The 22351-nt window shown below is 36.8% G+C and overlaps 3 protein-coding genes across 7 annotated transcripts; 2 read left to right on the top strand and 1 right to left on the bottom strand.

Annotated features, from left to right (window-relative positions):
• The first annotated feature begins 2874 nt into the window (after positions 1-2874).
• On the top strand, positions 2875-5827 carry LOC110750479 (P-loop containing nucleoside triphosphate hydrolases superfamily protein). 3 transcript variants are annotated; one of them, XM_021950825.2, is made up of 2 exons: positions 2875-3931; positions 5576-5827. In XM_021950825.2, the coding sequence occupies exon 1, from the start codon at positions 3021-3023 to the stop codon at positions 3912-3914; it is 894 nt and encodes a 297-aa protein (XP_021806517.1). In that variant the 5' UTR covers positions 2875-3020; the 3' UTR covers positions 3915-3931; positions 5576-5827. The 3 variants fall into 3 exon arrangements, with proteins under 3 accessions (XP_021806517.1, XP_088103816.1, XP_088103817.1); XM_088247690.1 differs by having other exon boundaries at positions 5504-5827; XM_088247691.1 differs by lacking the exon at positions 5576-5827 and adding an exon at positions 4037-5217.
• A 1970-nt stretch (positions 5828-7797) lies between these two features.
• On the top strand, positions 7798-11019 carry LOC110750427 (ARM repeat superfamily protein). The gene is made up of 2 exons (XM_021950762.2): positions 7798-10185; positions 10458-11019. The coding sequence occupies exons 1-2, from the start codon at positions 8110-8112 to the stop codon at positions 10881-10883; spliced, it is 2502 nt and encodes an 833-aa protein (XP_021806454.2). The 5' UTR covers positions 7798-8109; the 3' UTR covers positions 10884-11019.
• Positions 11020-11752: 733 nt separating this feature from the next.
• On the bottom strand, positions 11753-19551 carry LOC110750439 (uncharacterized). 3 transcript variants are annotated; one of them, XM_021950778.2, is made up of 15 exons: positions 19235-19551; positions 19081-19155; positions 18403-18484; positions 17627-17730; positions 16533-16659; positions 16068-16162; positions 15031-15154; positions 14705-14785; positions 14397-14495; positions 13739-13897; positions 13580-13640; positions 13391-13464; positions 13067-13111; positions 12562-12738; positions 11753-12468 (listed from the first exon to the last, which is right to left on the bottom strand). In XM_021950778.2, the coding sequence occupies exons 2-15, from the start codon at positions 19116-19118 to the stop codon at positions 11959-11961; spliced, it is 1776 nt and encodes a 591-aa protein (XP_021806470.1). In that variant the 5' UTR covers positions 19119-19155; positions 19235-19551; the 3' UTR covers positions 11753-11958. The 3 variants fall into 3 exon arrangements, with proteins under 3 accessions (XP_021806470.1, XP_021806471.1, XP_021806469.1); XM_021950779.2 differs by having other exon boundaries at positions 19081-19150; positions 19320-19551; XM_021950777.2 differs by having other exon boundaries at positions 19081-19150; positions 19235-19550.
• Positions 19552-22351: the final 2800 nt, after the last annotated feature.

The raw sequence follows: 22351 nt of genomic DNA, 5'->3' as shown, positions 1-22351 counted from the left end.
TAGGAATATTATAACAAAGACCACAACTTACCCAATAGTGAAGATGAATGATGTGAAAATAAAGATTAGGATGGTTTTGTTGCTAGAAATATTTTTTTTCTCACTACCCTTAATTAATTACTGTTAGATGAGTTTAATTTTCTTCTAAACAAATAGATTAATGTATAATGCTCACCATAAATTGAGGGTGGTGAGTAAAAATGTTCTCTTAACTACTTCTTAAATAAAGAGTATTGTGTGTGTCAACAGTGGCGGACCTGTGCAGGCGCAAGGAAGTGCACATGCACCTCCGGTCGCCGGAAAAGTCCATAACAGCTGCTGGAGTTGCACCTCTGCTCAGATCAGAGATGCACGGAACTTGTTCGATGAAATGCGCAAGAGAGCTGGGTGCTGCGTTGCTGTCTGTTGCACGCTGCGCGCGTGTTTCTTTTTTTTTTTTTAATGAAGCCTGGCCAAAACAACGTCGTTTTGGACCAGGGTTTTAAAAAAAAATAAAAAATAAAAACTGAAACAGCTGGGCCATTTCGCAGGCTTCTATAGAGTTTTAGTTGGGTATTTACAATTCCTTGTTGAATTGGGTTTTGATTGGATTTTTGTAATTCCTCACTTAATTGGGTTTTTGTATTCCAATTAAAACCCAATTAAGTTTTCTTTATTTAATTGGGTTTTGAGAATTCCTTATTTAAGTGGGATTGAGAATTCTATTTGCAAAGGACCAATTTAACATCACCCAATTTCATCAAAGTGTGTATGCATTTATAAGAATCTTACGTTTTTCTTTTCCTTATTGAGTACGCCAATCCAAAGTAAGTCAGATGCATATAATTGTAGGTTAATTGTAATGTTAATTTTTTTTTTTCAATTAATTATGAATAACATTAGTATTGTTTAAATTATAAGGATGTTTAGTTGTCTTCTTTTTTTGTTTTTTTTTGTTTTTGTTTTTGGAGCTCTTAGCTTTTAAAATTTGCACCTCCGCTGAAAAATTCATGGGTCCGCCACTGTGTGTCAACATAATTAATTTACATGTCAAATATTACCATTGTATACTCGCTTTACACTTTTTGGATGTGATAATTTGATTATTCGTCGCCGTAGTAAATAGGTGAAAATAGAATTTGGTTATATTTACATATTAAGTAATGTTTAATATAGTCCTCTTGATTAGGAGCAGAGCAACACTTTGACTTGAAGTGGATGTTGCCCTCCAAATTAGGGATGCCAACGGGCCAATTCGGGGCCGGATATGGCAATACAATCCTCGTCTCCACTCCCTATCCCTCTTGCCTCGTCCCATCCCCATCCTCGTAGGGGGGCTTTCTCCCGAACCCACCCCAAATCTCTGATTTTTATTTTCTTAATAAAAATACTTATCCTACAGTATAACACTAATTTCACCTTAAACCATCAATCACATTTAATTGACTTTTAAAATTCAACCCAATGATTCACAAACATCTCAATTCAATTTGACAAAACTAAATAAATATTAAATTATATATTTATTGATTATATTATATAATAACCGTACATACTTATATAATATGTATATTTACTTAATAATAAATATATCACTTATCAGGTTGGCTTTGGGGATAGGGATAACAATACTATTCCCATTTCGTACTTGATTGGGAAATTTTAAATCCGAAGATCCCTGTACTTGCCCACGGTTTTTTCTCGAAATCTCTCCCCGTTAGGGCTGGGGACTCAACGATTCATATATAAAATTAAAATATTAAACTTTTAAAATTATTAAGAAAATATTGAGAACTCTATATTGTTAGTTTCCAAATAATAAAAAATAATTGAAAAATCAAACTTAGGATTAGGGATGACAATTTTCTCCACGTGTTAGGATCTTCGACCCTAATAGGTTGCGTATGAAGGATATAAATCAAGTACGGGGACGTGTTTGGGGAAATTTTCGAGTATAGTGTTTGGGGCGAAGCATGGATGATATTCTAATCCCCAACTGTTTTTTGGTCTAAATTCCAATCCCCAACTTGAACCCGTCCCATTTAGAATATATATATCGGTTCATAATGTGTCTTTTCCTGCACATATATTATCATCTCCTTCATCTTTCCTTCTCTTCTCATAATTTTTTTAAACGGTATCTCTGCATAGACTAACAATTTGTTTTTCTTGTTTCTGAGATCTATTTTCTCTCAAAAGGTAATTCTCCTATTTAGTCACCTCTTCCTTTTTGAAGAACCTTAATTAATTCCAGTTTTCAAAAGATTTGCCCCAAATATGCAGAAATAGAATGAGTAATTGAAAGAAGGGTCCCTAAGAGGAGGACGAGTCTTGAGCCTTCCAAGAAATAGTCAATCAAGGTTAAGTGGCTTCTAGGTGTGTCTCACAACTCCCACCAAAATATATATTCACATATTATATATTGAATTTAATAATACATGTTTTTGTAATGGGGGATGGGGAATCCCCAATTTCGAACATCAGGAGTATGAAGGTGAGATGGGAAAAAAAGGGATGAAGATGAGAATGGCATATCCATACCCGATTCGCTTTTTCATATCACCGATTCGTCTCATTGTTATTTTTATTTAGGTAATTAGCTTATGTGAAATGAAGAAACAATTGTTTTGCTATCTCCGACCAACCAGGATATGTCAAGTGAAAAAATTATCACGTATAATATACCTTAATTGACAAAGAATAAAAAGAGTGCTATCCCCTTTTCCACACAAGTGTTTCTTGATTTACCATTCACCCCCAATCACTCAAGTCTTAATAATAACAACAGTTAAGATTCTTGGGCTTTATATATAAGGTGTTTGAAATTGAATCCTAATTTCAACGAGTTCACAAAAAAACAAAAACTCCATCATCTTGGAAGAAAGCGAACCCTGTCACAAACTGTTAGGCTCTATCCAAGAAGGGAGAAAACATTAGCGAAAACCCACACCCAATCTATAACCACAGAGCTGAGATTCCATGTCCTGCATCCCCAACCTCATATAGTGCACCCTCCCCTTTCTCTTTCTCTCTCCCTCTCAATGTTTCGCAGATTCCTCACCACCTCTCTCTCTCGCACCAATCCTCCCCTCCTCCTCAACCCAAAACCACTCAACCCTAAAATCTTCACAACCCCCAATTCCCTTATCCAAACACGCCCTAACCCGAAAATCATTCTCCAATTTTCTTCGAACCCACGATTCTTCTCCCAAATGAGCGATGCTCGACGACCCGGTTCGGTTCCCATACCCAACATCGAAAAAGCCGACCGCTCCGAGCTTCTTCGTGCTCTCGAGGCCTCTCTTGGCTCAGCTTTCAGCCCTGAGCCACTCTGGCCCAATCCCAGTCCCCTGGTTATTGTCATAAGCGGTCCAAGCGGTGTGGGCAAGGACGCTGTGATAAAAAAGCTCAAGGATTTGAACGAAAACTTGCATTTTGTGGTCACGGCGACGAGCCGGGAAATGCGGCCCGGTGAAGTTCATGGTAAAGATTATTACTTTGTGAGCAAAGAGGAGTTTCTTACAATGGTTGAGAGAAATGAGCTTTTGGAATATGCATTGGTGTATGGAGACTATAAGGGTATACCAAAACAGCAGATAAGGGATTATATGGGAAAAGGGTATGACATAGTTTTGAGGGTTGACATTCAGGGTGCTCAAACTTTGAGGAGGATTCTTGGGAATTCGGCTGTTTTTATCTTTTTGATGGCAGAGAGTGAAGCCAAGCTTGTGGAGAGGTTGATTGATAGGAAAACTGAGACTAAGGAGTCTCTTCTTGTTAGAATTGCCACTGCCAGGGAGGAGGTGAAGCATGTTAACAATTTTGACTATGTTGTGGTCAATGCAGAGGGGAGGTTAGACAATGCTGTGAAGTTGGTCGAGTCCATTATCGACGCAGAGAAAGCTAAGGTCCGGCAGAGGCATTCTGTGATATAGCTTTGGCTGTAATTGAGGTATTGGGTTGAATTTTTTTATTTTTTTTTGGGAATTGTACTTGCAATTGTTACAATATTGACTGAATTAGTCTTGTTTAACAATTTCAGTTCTGTTGGTTGTAGGATGTTGTTTTCTTGTAACAATTTGAATATGAAGTTTATGACCTAGGAGAATCAACTTCTTTAAGAAGTTGCAGTTCACAATGTGTTACATCTCGTTTTGGAGTGAGCAAGATAAATAATATTTTCGTCATCGAGTCCTTTTGAACACCACATGTTAAAAAGATTTTGTTCTGGAAATTGGAAACACATTATTAACTTTATTAAAGTTATATCCTTATTGCTTTATTGTAAAGAAGGGGACTATTCACTATAGTTCATGGGTACAGCGGTAGATATGGTTGGACTTGATGCATTAATTAATGTAATGTATGTCAAGTACGAGAAAATTAGGTTCGTTGGAGTTGCTTATGTGATGAACTTTTAGTAAGCTGAGTTTGTAATGCGATAAGCATAAATAAGTGATTGTCTAGATAAAGTTAGACTTTAGCTACGACATTTTTTTTTATGCCATGCAACTCTCTAATAACCAATGTGTTCATTTCTTACCCAAAATGTTTCACTGCCTGCTGCCTCTGCTGGCTTAAATTACATTTGCAATGGTTGACTTGTCTGTTAGCCAATATTTACAGAAATCCTGTCCCTGTGTATTAGCTGAAAATTTATACAGGTGAATACTAGAGAAGGCAATTTATGTTAGCTTCGCTTATTCCCTAAATGAAATCTGGTTTTGATCTCCTTGCAATCAGGTATCACGTATGTAATAAAGGTAAACAACATCCGATCAACCTACCTATGCCCCCATCTTTTGCTTAATTGATTCTGTAGCTAAGGGGCTATTTGGTTTTGTTTGTCATTTGGAGGATGCAAAAAGTTACTGCACGATTTTGTGAAGTCTGGATCTTGTGTGTTGTAGTCATTTTTGTTAATGGCTATGGTTCAAGACTGTCACAATCTGACCACAAACATCAAACTGATGAGCAGTTGATTTTCCTAGGAATTAGATCCTGCATCATACATTACATTTATGTTTTGCAATGTGTAAATGGTTATGGTTCATGATGATGTTTAAGTGGTTAAGTTCATCATTCAATCCTACCCCTTTGTCATCTTTTTGTTTGTCTTAAATGTTTATTGATCGAGAGCTGACATGTGCTGAGTCGCTGGCATTGACTTCCGCTTCCTCTAATATTTCTTTATGCTTATCAGTCCAACTGTTATCTTAACTCTACCATTCCAAGACACCTTCAATCAAAAACACTTGAATAGAAATACTCTGACAATACAAAAGCCATTCTATAGCTTAATAATCTTCCATGCTCAATTGAGTTGTTTTTACTCTGAGCAGGAATTTTGCTAAGAGAGGGACCTGAAAATCCTAGTAATCATAGCATGTAATAAGAGACATTCTAGGAATTTGGCAATTTTCTCTATCGCACTTGTTTGGAAAATGCTGGAGAATGTTGTTGAATCAATTGATACATTAAATGGTGTATATGCTGCTATTTGTTTGCTTATTTGTGTTAACAGCTATTGCTACTATTATATCTCTTCTGGATGATAAGGATAGACATGGAAATGGTAATCCAGTTGCTTTTGTAGCTCGTCTCTTGTCCGAGTTTTCTGGAGGGCATGGAAGCATAATCAAGTGTTGCCTGCTTCAAAATTTTCTGCCAGTCCTACAGTCAAGAGATTTAGTGGAACTCCAAGGATGAATTTTTCTTGGTGTATTCTGAATTTATGCTAAAAAAGCTTTGAGATGAAATTCTTTATTTTTTAATGTCAGATATTTATTGAATTATATGTTAATACATTGGTATTCAGTATGAATGGAAGATTCATTTTGTGGGTTTAGTTGTTTAGAATTTGAAAAGAAAAGATTTGTTTCTATGAAATCGGAAATGCGCGAATTGGATTGGTAGTTCTTTAGACAGTTGCTATATCCTTGGTGCTACTGTTAGGAGGTTTGTACGCAAACTGTTGTCCAGTATATACAAGAACACCATTGCCATTGCTAAGCTGGGGAATTTGATCAGGTCGTGATCTTGCTTAGGAGGCATTTGATCAACTTGTCTAAAATATGTTCTTCTCCGCGTGCAAAGCCAAATTATCTTACTCTACCCACCTGCCTTCCTGCACCTACTACCATCGTTAAACCCACCTAAAACAATGGACTCATTCAACATCCAAAAGCATATTAAACCCACCTAAAATAGTAGGCTCCTTCAATGCCCAACTTTAAAATGTTGCTTCAAATACTCTTTTCATTCTTATTTCTCTGAAGCGATAGTCTAAACTACAAGGATGTGGAGTTTCTCACACACATACACTACCAATGTGCTAAGGAGGTTCGAACACGATACCATTGGTCTGCAAATCAAGGCTATTTTCCACTGCGCTAGACTCTGTTGGCATTTCTCTTAAATTTTATAGCAAACGTAATGTGTTCAAATGTTTTAGGCCTTGCAGGCAATTTGAGTGTGGGTTTATATGTTTAAAGACCAAGTATAACAGAATGTTATGAAAAAGTTTGCGCGTATATTGATCTGTATAAAAGGAATCAAGTTGGAGCCAATAAGCACAGGGAATTTCCTAATCATACAAGCTAAGTTAGAGCCAAAGCCAATACAGAGCTCAAATGCATCTTGCAAGCTAATTGCCTTGAAGCTACTGTCTTTTAGTTGCAGCGCAATACACTCTTTGATAGAGATTGGATGGAAAAATCGAAATAACAAAAAAAATAAAAATAAAAACTCATAATAATAATCGTGCACTCAAAAGAAATTGGAGAATTCGACCGAAAAAAAAAAAAGGAAATTGGAGAAGGGGAGGGACCCACTTGAGCCTTTAACTTGACACAAATGGACTCCATATTATCCATTTCTGCAAGCTACAACCAACTAATTTGCCAAAACTGCACATTAAAGGAATTCTTTAATAAGCCACACAAATAATAAAAAGAAGAACAAGTCAGAACTATTTTTATAAATAAAAAAAAATTAGTCTAGAGAAAGAATATGCTTTATGTAATACTACATATAGAGGAATTATGCTGGCTTAAGCATGGATATGATTAAAAATGGATTTTAAAACTGACAGGACTCAAATTTTGGTTCATCAAATGTTATAATTAACAGTGGACAAGTGGTTTAATTTGATAACATTATGTCCTTCAATTCAAATCAATCCATATCTTTGATATTGCAGATGATTAGTTGGCATAATGTAATTCCATTCGGATGTTGATCTAATAAGAGGACGACTAGGAGGAAATTATGGATTAAGAACTACTTGTACATATAAAAAGACAGAAGTCAATGTCTCTTAGGAATGACCAAAACTAAATATCTCTCAGGACAAGAGAAAAAAGAAAAAGAAAAATAGAAGTCAATATCTCGTCTCCAAGTAAATGTAGGTTAGGCCAGTTGGTCAAGACAGTGTGCCCTCCTTATTACACCCAAATTCGAACCTCCTCCTATAAATTAAAGTAGTTTACAACATAGCCCTTGTACGAAAAAAAACAAAAAACAAAAAACAAAAATCTCGTCTCCAAGCTACAATACATGGTAAAGTGGTAAAGTTGAGAGAAGAAAAACCAACCAATTTCTTCAGCAAGCACACACCCTTTCTTTCTTATTGGCTTTACTCAGAAAAAAAGTGAAAAACTGAAAAGTAACATAAAAGACACTTTTGGTTATAGCAGAAAAAAAAGGTAGGCTTTTGTGCCCTTAGTTGATTTATCAAGAAACTAATTAATGGGCTGTGGAGGCAAGCAACATGCATTAAATCAAGACAGGAGGAGGAGGAGCAAATCAAATGCCAACAAAAATAACGAACTTGAGAGGAAAATGAGGGAAACGAAAGCAATATGACGTTTACTCTTTCCTCTTCTTTTCCACAGAGTTAACGTGCTCCCCAAGCTCATTTTCCTCCTAGTTTATAAGACCACCAACCCCACATTCTGTCAAAGACAACCACACAACTTCAAAGCTGAGCCAATTGATTGAGACACAGTCATATTTCGTCTTCATCTACTTCTGCAAAACAGTAATATTTGATTGATTGATTGAGAGAGAGAGAGAGAGAGAGAGAGAGAGAGAGAGAGATCTAGTAGCTGCTGCTCTGAATCCAGCAACATGGTTCAGCCTAATAACTCAGCAGAAGGTGAAGGAAGCATTCATTTGCAGATTGATGAGCTCCACAGGCTCAATGAAGCCAGAAGTGCAGACAACACAATCTTTGAACCTCAGAGCAGTATTGAGAAAAGAGAGCGTAGCACTGCAACTTCTGTGGGTCCAACCACACCAGCAGTTCCTGCACCAGAAAAGAAGCTAACCCTTTTCGCTCTCCGGCTAGCTGTGCTCGAAAAAGCAGCAACCGGCCTTGGAACTCTGGGTTTCATCTGGGCAACAGTTGTTCTTCTAGGCGGTTTTGCCATCACCTTAGACCAAACAGACTTCTGGTTCATCACAATCATTTTGTTGATTGAGGGGACTAGGATATTCAGCAGAAGCCATGAACTTGAATGGCAACACCAAACCACTTGGTCTATTGCTGATGCCGGGATCAACAGTTTTCGCGCATTGAAAATCAGCTCAAGCTTCATAATTGAGAACATAAAAGCAATTTTCAAGCCTGTTCTTGCAGTTAGGAATCAAAGTCAACGCAGCAGAGACATTGCAAGGACTATTGATTCAATCACTACCAGAAATTCTGATCTTCAAGGGAAGATAGTTCGGACTTGGACGAGCTCAGAAGTCCCTCTGCTACCATATGCTCAATGGATTTTTCGTGCGAGGCATATCAGTAAGATGCTCTATTGGCTCCAGCTTCTCTCAGCATCAGCTTGTGTTGCTCTCTCATTAATGAAGCTCATCAAGCGCAACTATGGTGAGATAGAAAAAGGAGACACTGACAAGAGAAATAGGGAGTCTGCTCTGAACATTTTCTATTCATTGGCCTTGGCAGAAGCTCTGTTGTTTCTGATGGAGAAAGCTTATAGTGAGTTTATGATCAGCTATTGTAATCTGCTGGATGAGGTAAACAAGGAGTGTGATTTGGGGCCTTCAGGCTTAGTTTCAATTAAAAGGTTCTTCTATGATGCCTATTCAAGATGTGTCAATGGAAGCATTTTTGATGGCTTGAAGATGGATATGGTTACTTTTGCCATGGACTTATTGGCTTCAAATTCCTCAGATGAGCAGCTTATTGGAGCTAAAATTCTTCGCCAATTTGCAATGAAGCAGCAGTATTCAGATGATACCTTACAGAAGATTGGTATAAATATATCAGTGATAGAAAGATTGGTTGAGATACTGAATTGGACGGATCAAGAAGAAGAGGAAATCCGACGATCAGCTGCAGAAATATTGTCGAAACTGGCTGGCAAAAAGCAGAACTCCATCCGGATAGCTGGAGTTCCTGGTGCAATGGAATCAATTTCATCTCTGCTCCAAACCTGCAGAAGCTCAAGTGGTGCATCTGATGAAATCAGTGAAAAGAGAATCATTTCTGACCATGCACACTATGGATTCTTGACATTCAATCATTTAGGATTGCTTATTCTGAAGAAACTTGCCCGTGACCACGACAACTGTGGAAAGATTGGAAACACAAGGGGCCTCCTACCAAAAATCATCGATTTTACACATGCTGAAGAGAGGTTTCTGAAGGAAGAACATGGTACACCAGATGATCAGATAATGACACTGAAACGCTCCCTGCAATTGGTGAAGAGGCTTGCAAGCACAACAGGCAATACAGGAAAGAATCTAAGGAGAAATCTTTCGGAGATAGTTTTCACAATCAGCAATATCAGAGATGTTCTGAGATATGGGGAGAAACAGCCAATGCTGCAACAATTGGGCATTGAAATCTTAACCGGTCTGGCACTGGAAGAGGATGCAACTGAGAGAGTAGGTGGAACAGGTGGAGTTCTTAAGGAGTTGTTCAACATTTTCCTTAACAAGGGAATGCTGGAGAATGATAAACAAGTAATAACTAAAGCTGGAGAAGCTCTAGCTATGCTGGCATTAGAGAGCAAGAATAATTGTCAGCGTATCTTAAAACTGGGGGTACTGGAAAGCCTTGTCCAAGCTCTAGAGGTTCGATTGGTTCGTGTGAATGCTGCTAGAATCCTAAGGAATTTGTGCACTTACAGTGGCTCAAACTGTTTCCACCAGCTAAAAGGGATAACGAATGCAACGCCTATAGTAAGTGCTTTCTTGCCACAATACCTACCTGCATTTTTATTCCTCACCAACTTATGTTATGTAGGAGTAATGTTTTCTTGTCAGACACTCTAGTATATTACATTGTCAAGTCGACAACGTGAGACGATATAAATTGTGGGGCAAAGAGAAGATTTCCCATCATGTAGATTAGGAAGAGGCAGTATAGACTAGGTTTCTATTCATACTTCACCAAGATCATGATTATGGAAGACAACTTTTGATCATTTCTTATTCATTTGGCTCCCGTGCAGGTGCTCAAGGCAATCATGTCAGAAGAACACAAACTCCAGGAAGTAATGGTTGGACTAGCTGCACATGTTTTAGCATTCTTGTCTCCAGAAGAATCAAGCCTCATGTTTAAAAAAGCTGAAATTACGGAAGCAGAGGTAGCTAATGAGTTAGTCCAGATTCTGAAGAAGTACAGGCATCCACCAATTAAAGTTCCAAGAATAAGGAGGTTTGCCATAGAGCTGGCAATTTGGATGATGGAAGACAAACCAACAAATGTTCAAAATTTCAAGGATTTTGGGATGGAGAAGGAGCTGGAGTTTGTGCTAGAGACCACTGCAGAGCTTGAAAGCTTCAACATTTTCTCTGGTACTGTAGGAATGAGCAGGCACAGCACAACAATCCACTCACTGGTAGAGACTGCATTGAGGCTGCTAGCTGATGGGTAAAAACCACGCAATATGGTTGATTTAGCCCAAGTCAGTACTGCAACAATTCATTTCATAGGTGGAGATTGAAAAATCCTGTAAATATGTTTGCCTTCAAGTTAATCAGTCCACACAAAATTAAATTCTTTTATTTATTTTTTTATTTTTCGAGAAAGGTTCTTATACTTTTAAGTTAATATTACAAATGTGATTATATTATACGAACAATTGAAATTAAATTTCTAGGCCCCCTGTCACAATATTGTAGCTTTTTTTTTATTTATAAATATTTATAAAAATACCCAATCCTAGACATGTATTTATAAAAATACCCAAGCACTATTTAAACATAGAAACATACCCAAAATGGGTTTTGGGTATGTGTGTAATGATGGGTTTTGGGTATGTTTATAAATGGATTTTGAGTGTGTGTAATGATGAGTTTTGGGTATGTTTATAAAGTGTTTTGGGTGTTGGGTATTTTTATAATTTCAGCCCCAATTTTGGGTATTTTAGTGAAACTCCCTTTTTTTTTTTCCCTTGCAAATTGTTAGCTGAAGACTGTCATTTACTTCTTGGATGAATTTCAAAGAAAGTCTAAGACCATCTTTAATAAGACTTTTTCACAATCGAAATGCGAGTTGGAAAATTAAAACTGCAAGTTGGAACAAAAACATTGGGTAAGAAATTTGGACATTTCCAGGAGCATTTGAACTGAATGTCTGATAGAAAGAATCCAGGGAGAGAGAAATTTGGAATCTAATTCATCTCCTTGACCACCAAATAAACATAGGAATGTAATAGGATGATATTGAAAGATCATTTCCGACATCAATAACACCAACAGAAAATATATTCATCTGTGTTGTGAAAACTGAACGTAGAGAATCTGCAACTGAAAAACCATCTCTCTTTTTTGTTACAACTAAAAATACAACTTCACAGCACTGGTTCTATTCTTTTCCTTTTTTGTTTGTTTTTTTGTTTTTCCAGTCGAGCATTTTACAAATCATGAACCCTGACACTTTAGTTACAAGCCAAATACATCATAATGTCTAAGGAGAGAAGCAAAAAATAGAAGGAAAGAACAGTCATCTTATCGACTGTGGTTGTTTCTAAAGAAGTTAAAATCCCAACGACGAATCAAACCATCCATGACATTGCTTGCAGGGTTTTTTACAACCGTTACTGTGGCTGTTGTGTTAGCTGACATGTCAGAATCTGAGGTGCTTTGGATGCTTGCTGGTGGTGTATCACTTTGGGTAGATGGCCCGGAGCTTCCCAAATCCATTATGGATGGAGGAGTTTGCAATGCAGGTTCTGTAGATGGAACTTTCGTGCGAGTTTGATCCTCAGGTCTTGAATCATGGGCTTCAACTACTGAAGTACAAGTGGATTCTGTTTTCAAAGACCCATGGTGCCCAACCGATGTGGAAGTGGATTCTGTCTCCAACAGCTCTCGCTGCTCTGCAGGAGAGGCATCATCCAGCCGGTCATCCTTTTGGGACAACTTTGAATCAGGGGTATCCCCTGGTGGTTGCTCTTCTGCTTGTGGGCATCTCATTTCTAAGTCTTTTAGTGACAAGATCACTGCTTCCATGAACATCTGAAAATTTGGACGAGTTAAACGTTAATGCAACAAATTCATCAGCCATTCAAAGAAGTCCTGGATCTAGAATTCATCCCAGTTATGACTCACCCTTTCTTCCTCATCCACATCACTAGGAAAACCTGCCAGGTCATCAAGTTGGTATTCTACATATTGATCATCGTCCATTGTGGTTGGAACATGGGGTTCACAAGGATGGCCGTTTGAGAATTCAAAGCTAATCATATCAGAAGATGATGGACAAAGATCATTATCAGCTTTTCCATCCTGTACCACCATGCATTGTCAAGACATATAATTCTGTTAGCTTTCTAGTAAATAGATCGAACCAGACAAGAAGACTTAGAACTATTCAGGCACCATTACACCAGAAAATTTGAGACCCACCAGGCTCATCATGTACCAATCGGTCACAACTCACAAGTTTCACCTATGGTGCCACATAGTTTTTTTATTTTAAAATTATTAATTTGAGAAAATATTTCAGAAAACTGATCAAGCAATCAGGCATACACCATGTTACCACTTCATGTTAATTACGAGGAATAAAATTTGGGACTTTGGAAGCAATTTAACAAGAGAAAAGGCAAGATACCTTGGATTCAGATTGGTCATCTTTAGATGAAATACCAGAAGGAACCTGAGACAAAATCAAATACCGAAAGAAAAAGAAAATTATTTAATATACATGGAGAACCCAAACTGCCAATTATTACCCTTCTAAATTCATGTGTGTGTGTGTGCGTGTCTGATGACAGGAGAGGGGAGGGGGTGATCATTGTATCATACACTAAACGTCCTTTAAAAGATTTTACGTTATTCCCACTCTTTAAAAGTGGTAAATGTCTGCAACCTCCTTATATATTGTGTACCATTTTGACATTTGGGCAACTAAAATAAAATGCAACCAATAACTAACCTCAGTCCGACTCATGGGTCTTCTCGAACGGAGCTGTCTAATGGCATCCTGTTGGCTGCTGCTCGTTGCTGGTTCTGCAGGTAACAACAATCAATAGGAGATTGAGTAAGAAAGAAGTTGCCCAATAAAGATCCTGTCACAAATCAGCACTTAAGAAGTTAAAGAGACAATAAGGTACTTCAGTCATGCCTTTAGAAGCAGTTGAACGTCCATTATCATAATTAACTTCATGCACACTTCTCCAACTACCCTGCAGGTAAAGCAGTCAACATTCAAGAAGGGCTGTGAATGAAAAATCTAGCAATATACAATAGGAACTTACAGCCGGATGAATTGCAGTTATTTTACCTTACCAAAGTTATCGTGCAGAGTGTCAAAAAAAGTTCCCCCAACCTCATCCTCCGGGGGTTGCAAAACATTGTGGAAAAAGATATTTATCGAATCAAAGTAGAATTGAGGTCGTGGAGAATTGTGATCTCCCTCAAATTTGATGATATTTTTGTCTCCCTGCAAAAGTTTACATTATATGACAAGCCAACATAACATTAGACACCTAGAGTTCCAGACAACAGACAGAAAAACTGAGAGAGATGCAACAGCCGTCATCCACATAAAGATATAAAGATATTCAGAAGAGAATGCTGAAAATCAGAGTATAGTAGAAGCAGGAGGCATCTCATTTTGATCAATTGGGAAGGGGGGAATCGAACTTGGAACTTCTTCCAACATTGGGAAGAGAAATACCACTAGACCATGCATAATGAATTGAAGAAGCAATTCATAAAATATACCAGGAAATCATTAACCAACAAGCTCAATTTCAAAAGTGTGCAAAGAGTTTCCCCAATATTTACTTACTAAACTCCTTAGACACCACAGAGAATTGAAAGTTCTTATTTGTTTCAATTCCATGTAAACGTTGTATGAGAAGCAGCATTTGGCCATAAGATGCATGCCAGCATGTAAATCATGTCAAAATTATTGTAACAGCATCATGGATATTTACCATATAAGCCTCAAATATACGATCTGAATGATGGGGTTGTATAAAATCATCATCAATGGCATGGCCAAACAAAGCTGGAACAAAGCAAGAGTTTGCCACCTACAAAATGAAAAAAAAAGAGAGATTATTGATCATTTTTCCAACATCAATTTCCTGCATCTGCAATTACTATAATAACCAGTGCAAAAATAGGCACAGGGATGTCGCCAGAAACTTTTGCTGTATAAGATAAACTCCAATTGTGTGAAAAATCATAATGACGAGAAACAAAGAACATAAATGTGTGTTTTCTATTCCAATGTGTTTACCTTAATGGTGTTCAGATTCGTTATGTCAAATTTAGCCTTTTTCTGGATAGCTCTTCGCATGTATTGGATTGCAAACTTCACCTAAAATAAACAAAAAATAACAGTCATGACTGGGGTTCCTTGCAGTCAATTGGTTAGCCTTCTCAAAAGAAAAAAAAAAGGTAGTCTCAAAAACTGATAAACAAAAGAACTTCATTGCTCAATATGGGCAAAAACTGATAACGAACATCAGAAAAGGCTCTAATTTGTAGCAATTTATTCCCCAGTACGCACCAAAAACACAGCTGCAATATCCCAAATAATCAGACATATTAGGACCTACTTACAGTGAACTTTGGTAAACGGATTTTGTAGGTGTCCACCAGTTCCATCATCAAATCAACCAAATCAGAGAACGGACTGTCAAGAACCATTCCTGCTATTGAAGGATCCTCAGCTCCATACAAAAGACTGCCAAATATGTATATTGTTAATGGCAGATAAACATGGCCAAACAACCGCAGGAGGCTAAGTAAATCAGCAAAGGCAAAGTTAGAGCGCTGCACGATAACAATATGGAATTCAAACCTGCCATGGCCACAGATTTCTAAAGCGTACCGGATAGCAACTATATGCACACACCAAACAAAAGCATGTCTGCTCGACAGATATATGGTCCAAAAGCTATGAACTAAATAAGCAGCTGATCATGTACATAAATACATTAAGTACAGAATTGTTTATGAACAAAGCACAAGAATTGAACATGGTAATGAGCAAATCTTAACTTCTTGATCCTCAAATAATAACTTACTCTCCAAAGATCTAATTATTTGTGCCGACCATACATCTACTTTCTTATATTGTTGATATGTTAATACATTTTATCCACCATCATACATCTGCCTACTTCCTTAGGTTTTGAGACAACGTTTGCATGTGGGCAAATACATAACAGCAAAACTTCTCAGAAACTCAGGGGAAGACACCAGACATATCATAAGATTTTAGATTTGCTAACTTATTGGGCCATACAGGAACTGAACACTTGAACCAAAAGCTGCAAAACCTATCTTGAATGGCTAGTTCTGAGTCCTATATTAGGTTTACAAGTGCAATAACAAAACTATGGCTGGTCTACCAAATTTTGTCTTAGAAAGTTAAATAAAAATTCGAGAGTTTAGTAAACATCAGAGACTATGGGACTGCTAGAACAACATGAACCAATGACTCACGGATAACATAACAATTCCAAGTTACACTAAAAATAGAAAACTGATCTTTATTTGCTTTTTTAACCTTCGATGCAAGTATGGAAAGATCTCCTCCGTCTGCATTCAAAAAATGCAAACTTAACATAGAGATATAAGTGAATGAGCAAAACCTAGTAACAGCACCCATTGAACGGCCCCACAAACCAATCAAAGAGACATTTCCATCTGCTCGCAAATAATCAACCACAGTCCTCAGGTCGTCCTTCTGAAAAACAGTTAAGAATGTCAGATGTCAATTCTCATGATGCACAATAGTAACTACATGCATAAAGGTGATCCAGTGCATCAGGAGCCAAAGGGAAAATGTCATGATTTTGTTGATAGAGAAGTTCAGGCATTTATCGTCATGTAGATGGTTTTGATAGATCGAGAAAAACTTAGGAAATGCCTTCAATGGATGTATTGACTTGAATTTGGATACTCACTGGACCAATTATTAAAGATACCAAATAACATGATGGTACGCGGAGTGTTTAAGTAAACAAGCTGGAGATAATGTGGATTAAACATAATACCACATTTGTAGTCTAGTCTTTAGATAATGAATTTGTCTTCAATAGATACTGAGCACTTACTTCATTCCACCCTAAAGTGACGTGCTCTCCTCCTGAGAGTCCGGATCCTGAGAAATCAAGAGTGAAAACTGTAATATTTGAAGGCAGCAAAATAATAGCTGCTTCACTGGCGTCAGCCCTGCACCCACTGTCAACAAAATATGCTGCAGTCAGTCAAGTTAAAATCTATGGAGGAAAAAAAAGGGCATAAAACATCATTTAGATGAGCACAGGCACATAACTACCATATACTTAAGTGATAACTAGCTACGAAGTATGAAGTGGCCATGGAAGCGTAAATTTTGGTTGATCATCTACTGGTCTGCAATAATATAGGCTGGAAAAGGATATGTGCAGCAAATATCAATCATGTAACTCTGAAAGTATTTTTACAAATTTAACTGGCAGTACAAATGATCGAAGAATTAAGATTTAATTGCATATTCACACATGGGACATGTGCAACAAATATCAATAGGGCTATTTCCAGGGGACCTTCCAATGCTATAGCCTATCTATCTAAAGACAACTAGCATTTCTCTTTTTGTATGTAAATACAATTATACAACCTTAAAAAAATGCCACAATTTTTTATTTTATTCTACTACAGTAAATCATTCCAGGAATAAGATGGGGAGTGGACGTATTCTTTCAGACACAAATATAATATGACATTTTGAAACATTGAAAATTGCAAGGCTGCCACAGTGATCACTAAGAATAGACATCATTCCCATACCTTAGGGTTTTTTTTAAAAAAAACCAAAGGAAACAATGGCCTTCAGTAATTATTGAAATTATGATGCCCACTACTTCATTATTGAGATACCATTAACAATCAAGGAACCCCACCTTCTTGGAGAAGACTAAGGCCATTTAGATTTAGATTTTTTTAATTTTAGAAGAATTAAGGCCATTTAGAAATTGATTCATTAATAGTTACCTAAATGAAATCCATTTCTGTAAATCACAAGGAAGACAATCTTATAGTTGACTACTCAATTTTAATTTAAAATCTCATTCTTCCAAGTTCTGAAATGTGAGAAATACTGTAAACTCTGTATGAAATCCCCTTGCAACAAACATCATCAAGCATAAGTTTCAGTTATACTCACCTGTTTCCGTGACAGTATATTACACAAGGCAAAGGCTTTTCTTCAGGACTAACAATGGGCATGTAATGACTGCACTTGAGGACATCACCCCGGCTGTTTTTCACCTGCAGGATTTTCAAAAGGATGACAACCACATGGAATCAAGTTATAGGCAGACATAAATTGAACATCACTTACATAAAAGTTTTCGAGACAAGCAAACACCAGAGTTGTATTGATTAGAAAGTTAAGACAAGCATCTCTTACATGTTGCATTCCAAAGGAGAAGAAGAACAAGAACAAAATACTTAAAGAAATTAACCGGAACTACTTATACAAAAGGTCATGGCTGTCTCAACAGCATTTCCCCATTTTTCAATGCTTCATGAACACTACATGAGATGCACTTCTCACAACCTAAAATAGGTGATAAGTTAGCTAGGGTTGACCAAAATTTGTCAGACCTGTATTTGACACAGGCAGTTCTGTACCCCATGGTTGGGCCGGACAAAAAAATCTGCTTTGGCCATAAGTAGCAGGTTTAGCACTGCACTGCACCTTCCACCCAACCACACCTTGACTAACACTTTCTTCAATTTTACTCAACAAAAAAGTTAAATAAAAAAACTATGCATATGTTCTGAATTAAGAATTTCCAGAGTTGAACCCCACAATTGTACCATCTGTTTCTGTACTATAGTGCATTTCCAGCAATGGGAAGAAAAGCTTATATATTCAGAAGGTAAAATAAAATACTAATCTACCTTCCTCAGACATTAAAAAAAATGGAAGCTTACCTCCACATCTTTTCTTTGGTACCATTTCCCTTTCAATATGAACTCTTCATCCAATAAATCATTTTTTTGGTCGTATTCAGCCCTGAAACCAAACATGGATAAACTCATAATTTCTTCAAATAATTAAAAATTACTTAAGTTTCTATCTCTAAAGGAAAAATAAATCATTTAAATTTCAACAATTTCGTATGGTATCAAGTTCGACAAATTAATTGCCCATAACTAAAATTTATACCAGAATAAACTGGGAAAGAGAAAAACTGAAATTAAAATGTCTTGCTTTCCCACATATGAAGAAGAAAAAAAGGTTCAACTCCAGCTCTACCACCGAAAAGCAATATTTTGCTCTGCTTAGTTTGAGAAGATACTAATCAAATCAACTATCAATCATATGCTTCATATTCTAATTCTTTATATTCAACAAAAGTAAGGAAAAAATTGGAAAAAAGCTGAATTCTACAAGAACGAATAGTTTAATTGGGCTTAGTTAAATAAAGGGTTTCATTTTCCTACAGACCCACATGGGAAAGTAACTAAGATTCAAAATTTCAGCTTCCAATTCATATTTCTCAGAACATAAACAAAAACCCATCAAGAATTCAATCTCAAAAGCAAGAACAGAATCTCACAGATAAAGAAAGAGCTAGAAAGTAAGAGAGGGTTAGAGGGTATTGTTACCTGGGAGGCCGAATAATAAAGTTGACAAGCTGCTCCATAGATTCAAAATGATCTTCCCCTGAGCTGTAAGCTGTTCTTCAACAATTTTAACTTCTTTCAGCAGATACTCATACAATAAATAATATAATATGATTAAATTACACAAAAGTAATACCAGAAAAAGAACTTGGTGGGTGATCACAAATTGCTCAGACCAATAAGAAACAAGAAGAAGAAAAAGAAGAAGAAGAAAGACCGGCCTATGCTGTTGGTGGGGGGTAATATCAGGCTGGTGGTGCCTAGAATTTGTGTGTTGTTTCCTTGCAAACAAGAACAAAAGCTTGAGTATTTTATTATTTGCTTGCTTCTTCCGAGTCCCGACGCATGTCTCTCTCTTGCCTCTCTGGCTCTTCTTCCTTTTTTTCGCCCAACCTCTCTGGCTCTTCGCACGTGTTACGTGTATGCCTCCATTTCAGAGCTGGCCCGGCCTCAGGTCGGGTTTACGGATCTGTATTCGGGTTGGCGTGCTAATATGTATAAAATGCATCAAAATCGTACATGAATAGAAATCAATGGTACTCTTGGTTTTATATTGAGTTTTAATTTCAAGAATAAAATAATGAAAGTTGTTATTGACATTTAAAAATAGTTATCTCATTTTCTTTTGGGGTAAGTGGTAATGGAAAGACATACATAATGGGTTATTTTTAATTATCAATAATAATTCTTAAAATAGTGCGTATTGAATCTACACATTACGCTAATTGTATTTTTTAAATAATTCTTAAACGCAATGTACATGAACTATTACTCTAATTTTGGATCTCATCTCATTTCATATCTTATTTAGCACAAAACATGTCACCTTATCTTATAGGATAATATTTAAACAATTTTATGAATGTTTATGTGCTAGGGTGGTATGGCTTGGACCTCTAATTTCTATCCCAATGAAAGGAAATAAACAAATACAAACCTAGCGTATTTGAGAACATATTTGTGTATTTTTGAATGGCGTATAGAAAAAGGGACACACATGCAAAACAAAAAAACAAAAAAAAACAAAAATCCAAGTTAGTGGGCTTCAAGGGCAGCCTCTCATTTGCATCAAAGGTTGAATAGATAAAGCAAAACAGGTTATGATAATGACGATGGAGCTTTCATGGAAACTCATGATGTGAAGCAGCACCCACCTTACCAAATGGTGTTCCACTCGTATTATACCGGCACTTGTGTCAGCAACACAATAAGGATCATTCATTTCATTTGCCTTAAGCAATGGGCAACCAACCACACTAATTCCTAAAGTGACATTTGTTCAACTTCATTCCTTTACCTCTCCCAAAAGAGGAAGCCTATACAGCAGCAAATGAAGGCATGCCAATTCCATTAGGGGATACAAATATTCTCATGTCCATGTTCAGACAACAAGAAAGATTTGTGCTTTGTATTGGGTTCTCCCATTTTAAATAAATAACACACAAATAAAGTATAGAGTGAATAAGATACTCATTAGCTGAGCTTGACATATTGATTATTCTGGAAAATAAAAAATTTTGAAAATGAAATTATTATAATAAAGGAAGATTAAGAAATGGGTGTTGTCTGTAATCATGCTGCATTGAAGTGATGTCATGATCATAAACAATAAGTCTTCTTGGTAGCCCATCAACTGACCTAGTTTGTTGGATTCTCGAACCTTGGGTTTGTCAAAGCCTTAAATTGGATTATGCAGATGAAGAATTTGTATGTAAAATGTGAGGTTGTCAACGTGGTCTAGTTCAATAGAAAATGGTCTTAACTTGCAGACTTGAGGTCTCATGTTCGGAATCTTACAACATTGTAGTTGTGTGTGTGTAAGAAATTCACCTTCCTTTTAGTTTAGATAATCGCTTATACTAAAAAAATAAGTGAAGCCATGTAAGTTGTTGAGAGGCTGAGGTTAGGTTACCGTAGAGGTAAAGTCACTTGCCTCTTTTCAAAGACCTGCTGCCATTGGGTCATGGAGACTAACCAAATAATGTACCAGCCACCAAAAAGAGGATACAATTGAAGGCAAGAAGCCAACAAAGACAAGGGTCCAATTTTGCATCCAATTAATTATTATGAGCTTTAAGTTAACCAACCATAGAGGTGGATAACAACAGCTGGGTGTACACTTTGTATTCATGAGACTTGTAGTTTTTCTTTATTTTTTTTAACAAGGTGATCATATTGCATTGGGGCCCATTTGGAACTAGACCTGCCATTGAACATTTTGGTATACAAAATTTACGCATAATATGTGAAAATTTGGGCCTAGACCAAGACCTATCACATTGACACTATAGTGATTTTCCAAAATGTTTTTCTTATAATGAGGAATTTTGATTTTATCATGTATATTATTTTTTAGGGCCTATTTTTAAATACAAGTAATATTAAGAAATGAGAAATTTGAACATAGGACCTTGAATGCATTAGTTAATGCTTTTGCCAATTGAGCTACAAGCCCCTTGCATTTTTAGTATATACTTTAATTTGAACAATAATCTTGAACATTTTCACATCATAGCAATGCTAGCTTTTGTCAAATTTGCATTTTTTGGGGGGCTAGAGTTAGGAGAAATACTTGTGGGAAGTGCTATCTCCGGTCAATCACACTATGCCACTCGTGATAATTTTTCCACATTGCAATCTATAATTGGTCTGGAATAGCAAAACAGTGCTATCCCCATTTCAAACAAGTTTTTATACAAAATTAGGTGTACTTCATCGAAGAAAAGAAACACAATACAAAAACAGTACAAAGTCAACATGAAGGATCATAATGAAAATGGCATGAACAAACAAAAAGCCCAATATCCACAACCATTTGAGCTAAAATTTTAGTTAAACTGCCGGTGCCCCACTAATACAGTGATAAGAAGCTTTGTCTCCACCAAATAGTCCTGAATTCGAAGACTGGCATTGTAAAGTGTGTGTGAGTTTGCACCCACTCCCCCTCCCTCTCCCTAACTATTGGCAAAAAAAACTTTAGTTAAACTATTAGGAGCCCCATATTCTGAACCGTTCTCTACTCTTAAAATATGCCGTACAAAAATTATAGAGCATTTTTGAGAGATTGCAGATGCTTAGTTAAGAGATTCTGCACACAAAGCTTAGCTGGAGAGCATGTGAAAATCTGAGCCAGGGAATAGTAGATGAGCTATTCAACTGACATTTGAAATATGCCTCTCAAATCTCTAAATATGAGACACCATATCTTGTGGTCCCAAAAGTGGCAATATAATGTCCTTTTCTCCACCAAGCA

The sequence above is a fragment of the Prunus avium genome, chromosome 1 (assembly GCF_965620075.1).
Source record: "Prunus avium chromosome 1, drPruAviu1.hap1.1, whole genome shotgun sequence".
Lineage (NCBI taxonomy): Eukaryota > Viridiplantae > Streptophyta > Magnoliopsida > Rosales > Rosaceae > Prunus > Prunus avium.
Note: the sequence above shows the minus strand (reverse complement) of the source record. Positions and strands in the feature narration are given on the sequence as shown.

Bases quoted from the DNA above. Each gene is read 5' to 3' on its own strand.
- LOC110750479 (XM_021950825.2), top strand. From the start codon at position 3,021: ATGTTTCGCAGATTCCTCACCACCTCTCTCTCTCGCACCAATCCTCCC.
- LOC110750427 (XM_021950762.2), top strand. From the start codon at position 8,110: ATGGTTCAGCCTAATAACTCAGCAGAAGGTGAAGGAAGCATTCATTTG. The intron at 10,186-10,457 runs GTAAGTGCTTTC...GCTCCCGTGCAG, and splicing joins TAACGAATGCAACGCCTATA to GTGCTCAAGGCAATCATGTC.
- LOC110750439 (XM_021950778.2), bottom strand. From the start codon at position 19,118: ATGGAGCAGCTTGTCAACTTTATTATTCGGCCTCCCAG. The intron at 18,485-19,080 runs GTAACAATACCC...GTTTGGTTTCAG, and splicing joins TTTATTATTCGGCCTCCCAG to GGCTGAATACGACCAAAAAA. The intron at 15,155-16,067 runs GTTTTGCTCATT...CATATTTGGCAG, and splicing joins TCAATGGGTGCTGTTACTAG to TCTTTTGTATGGAGCTGAGG.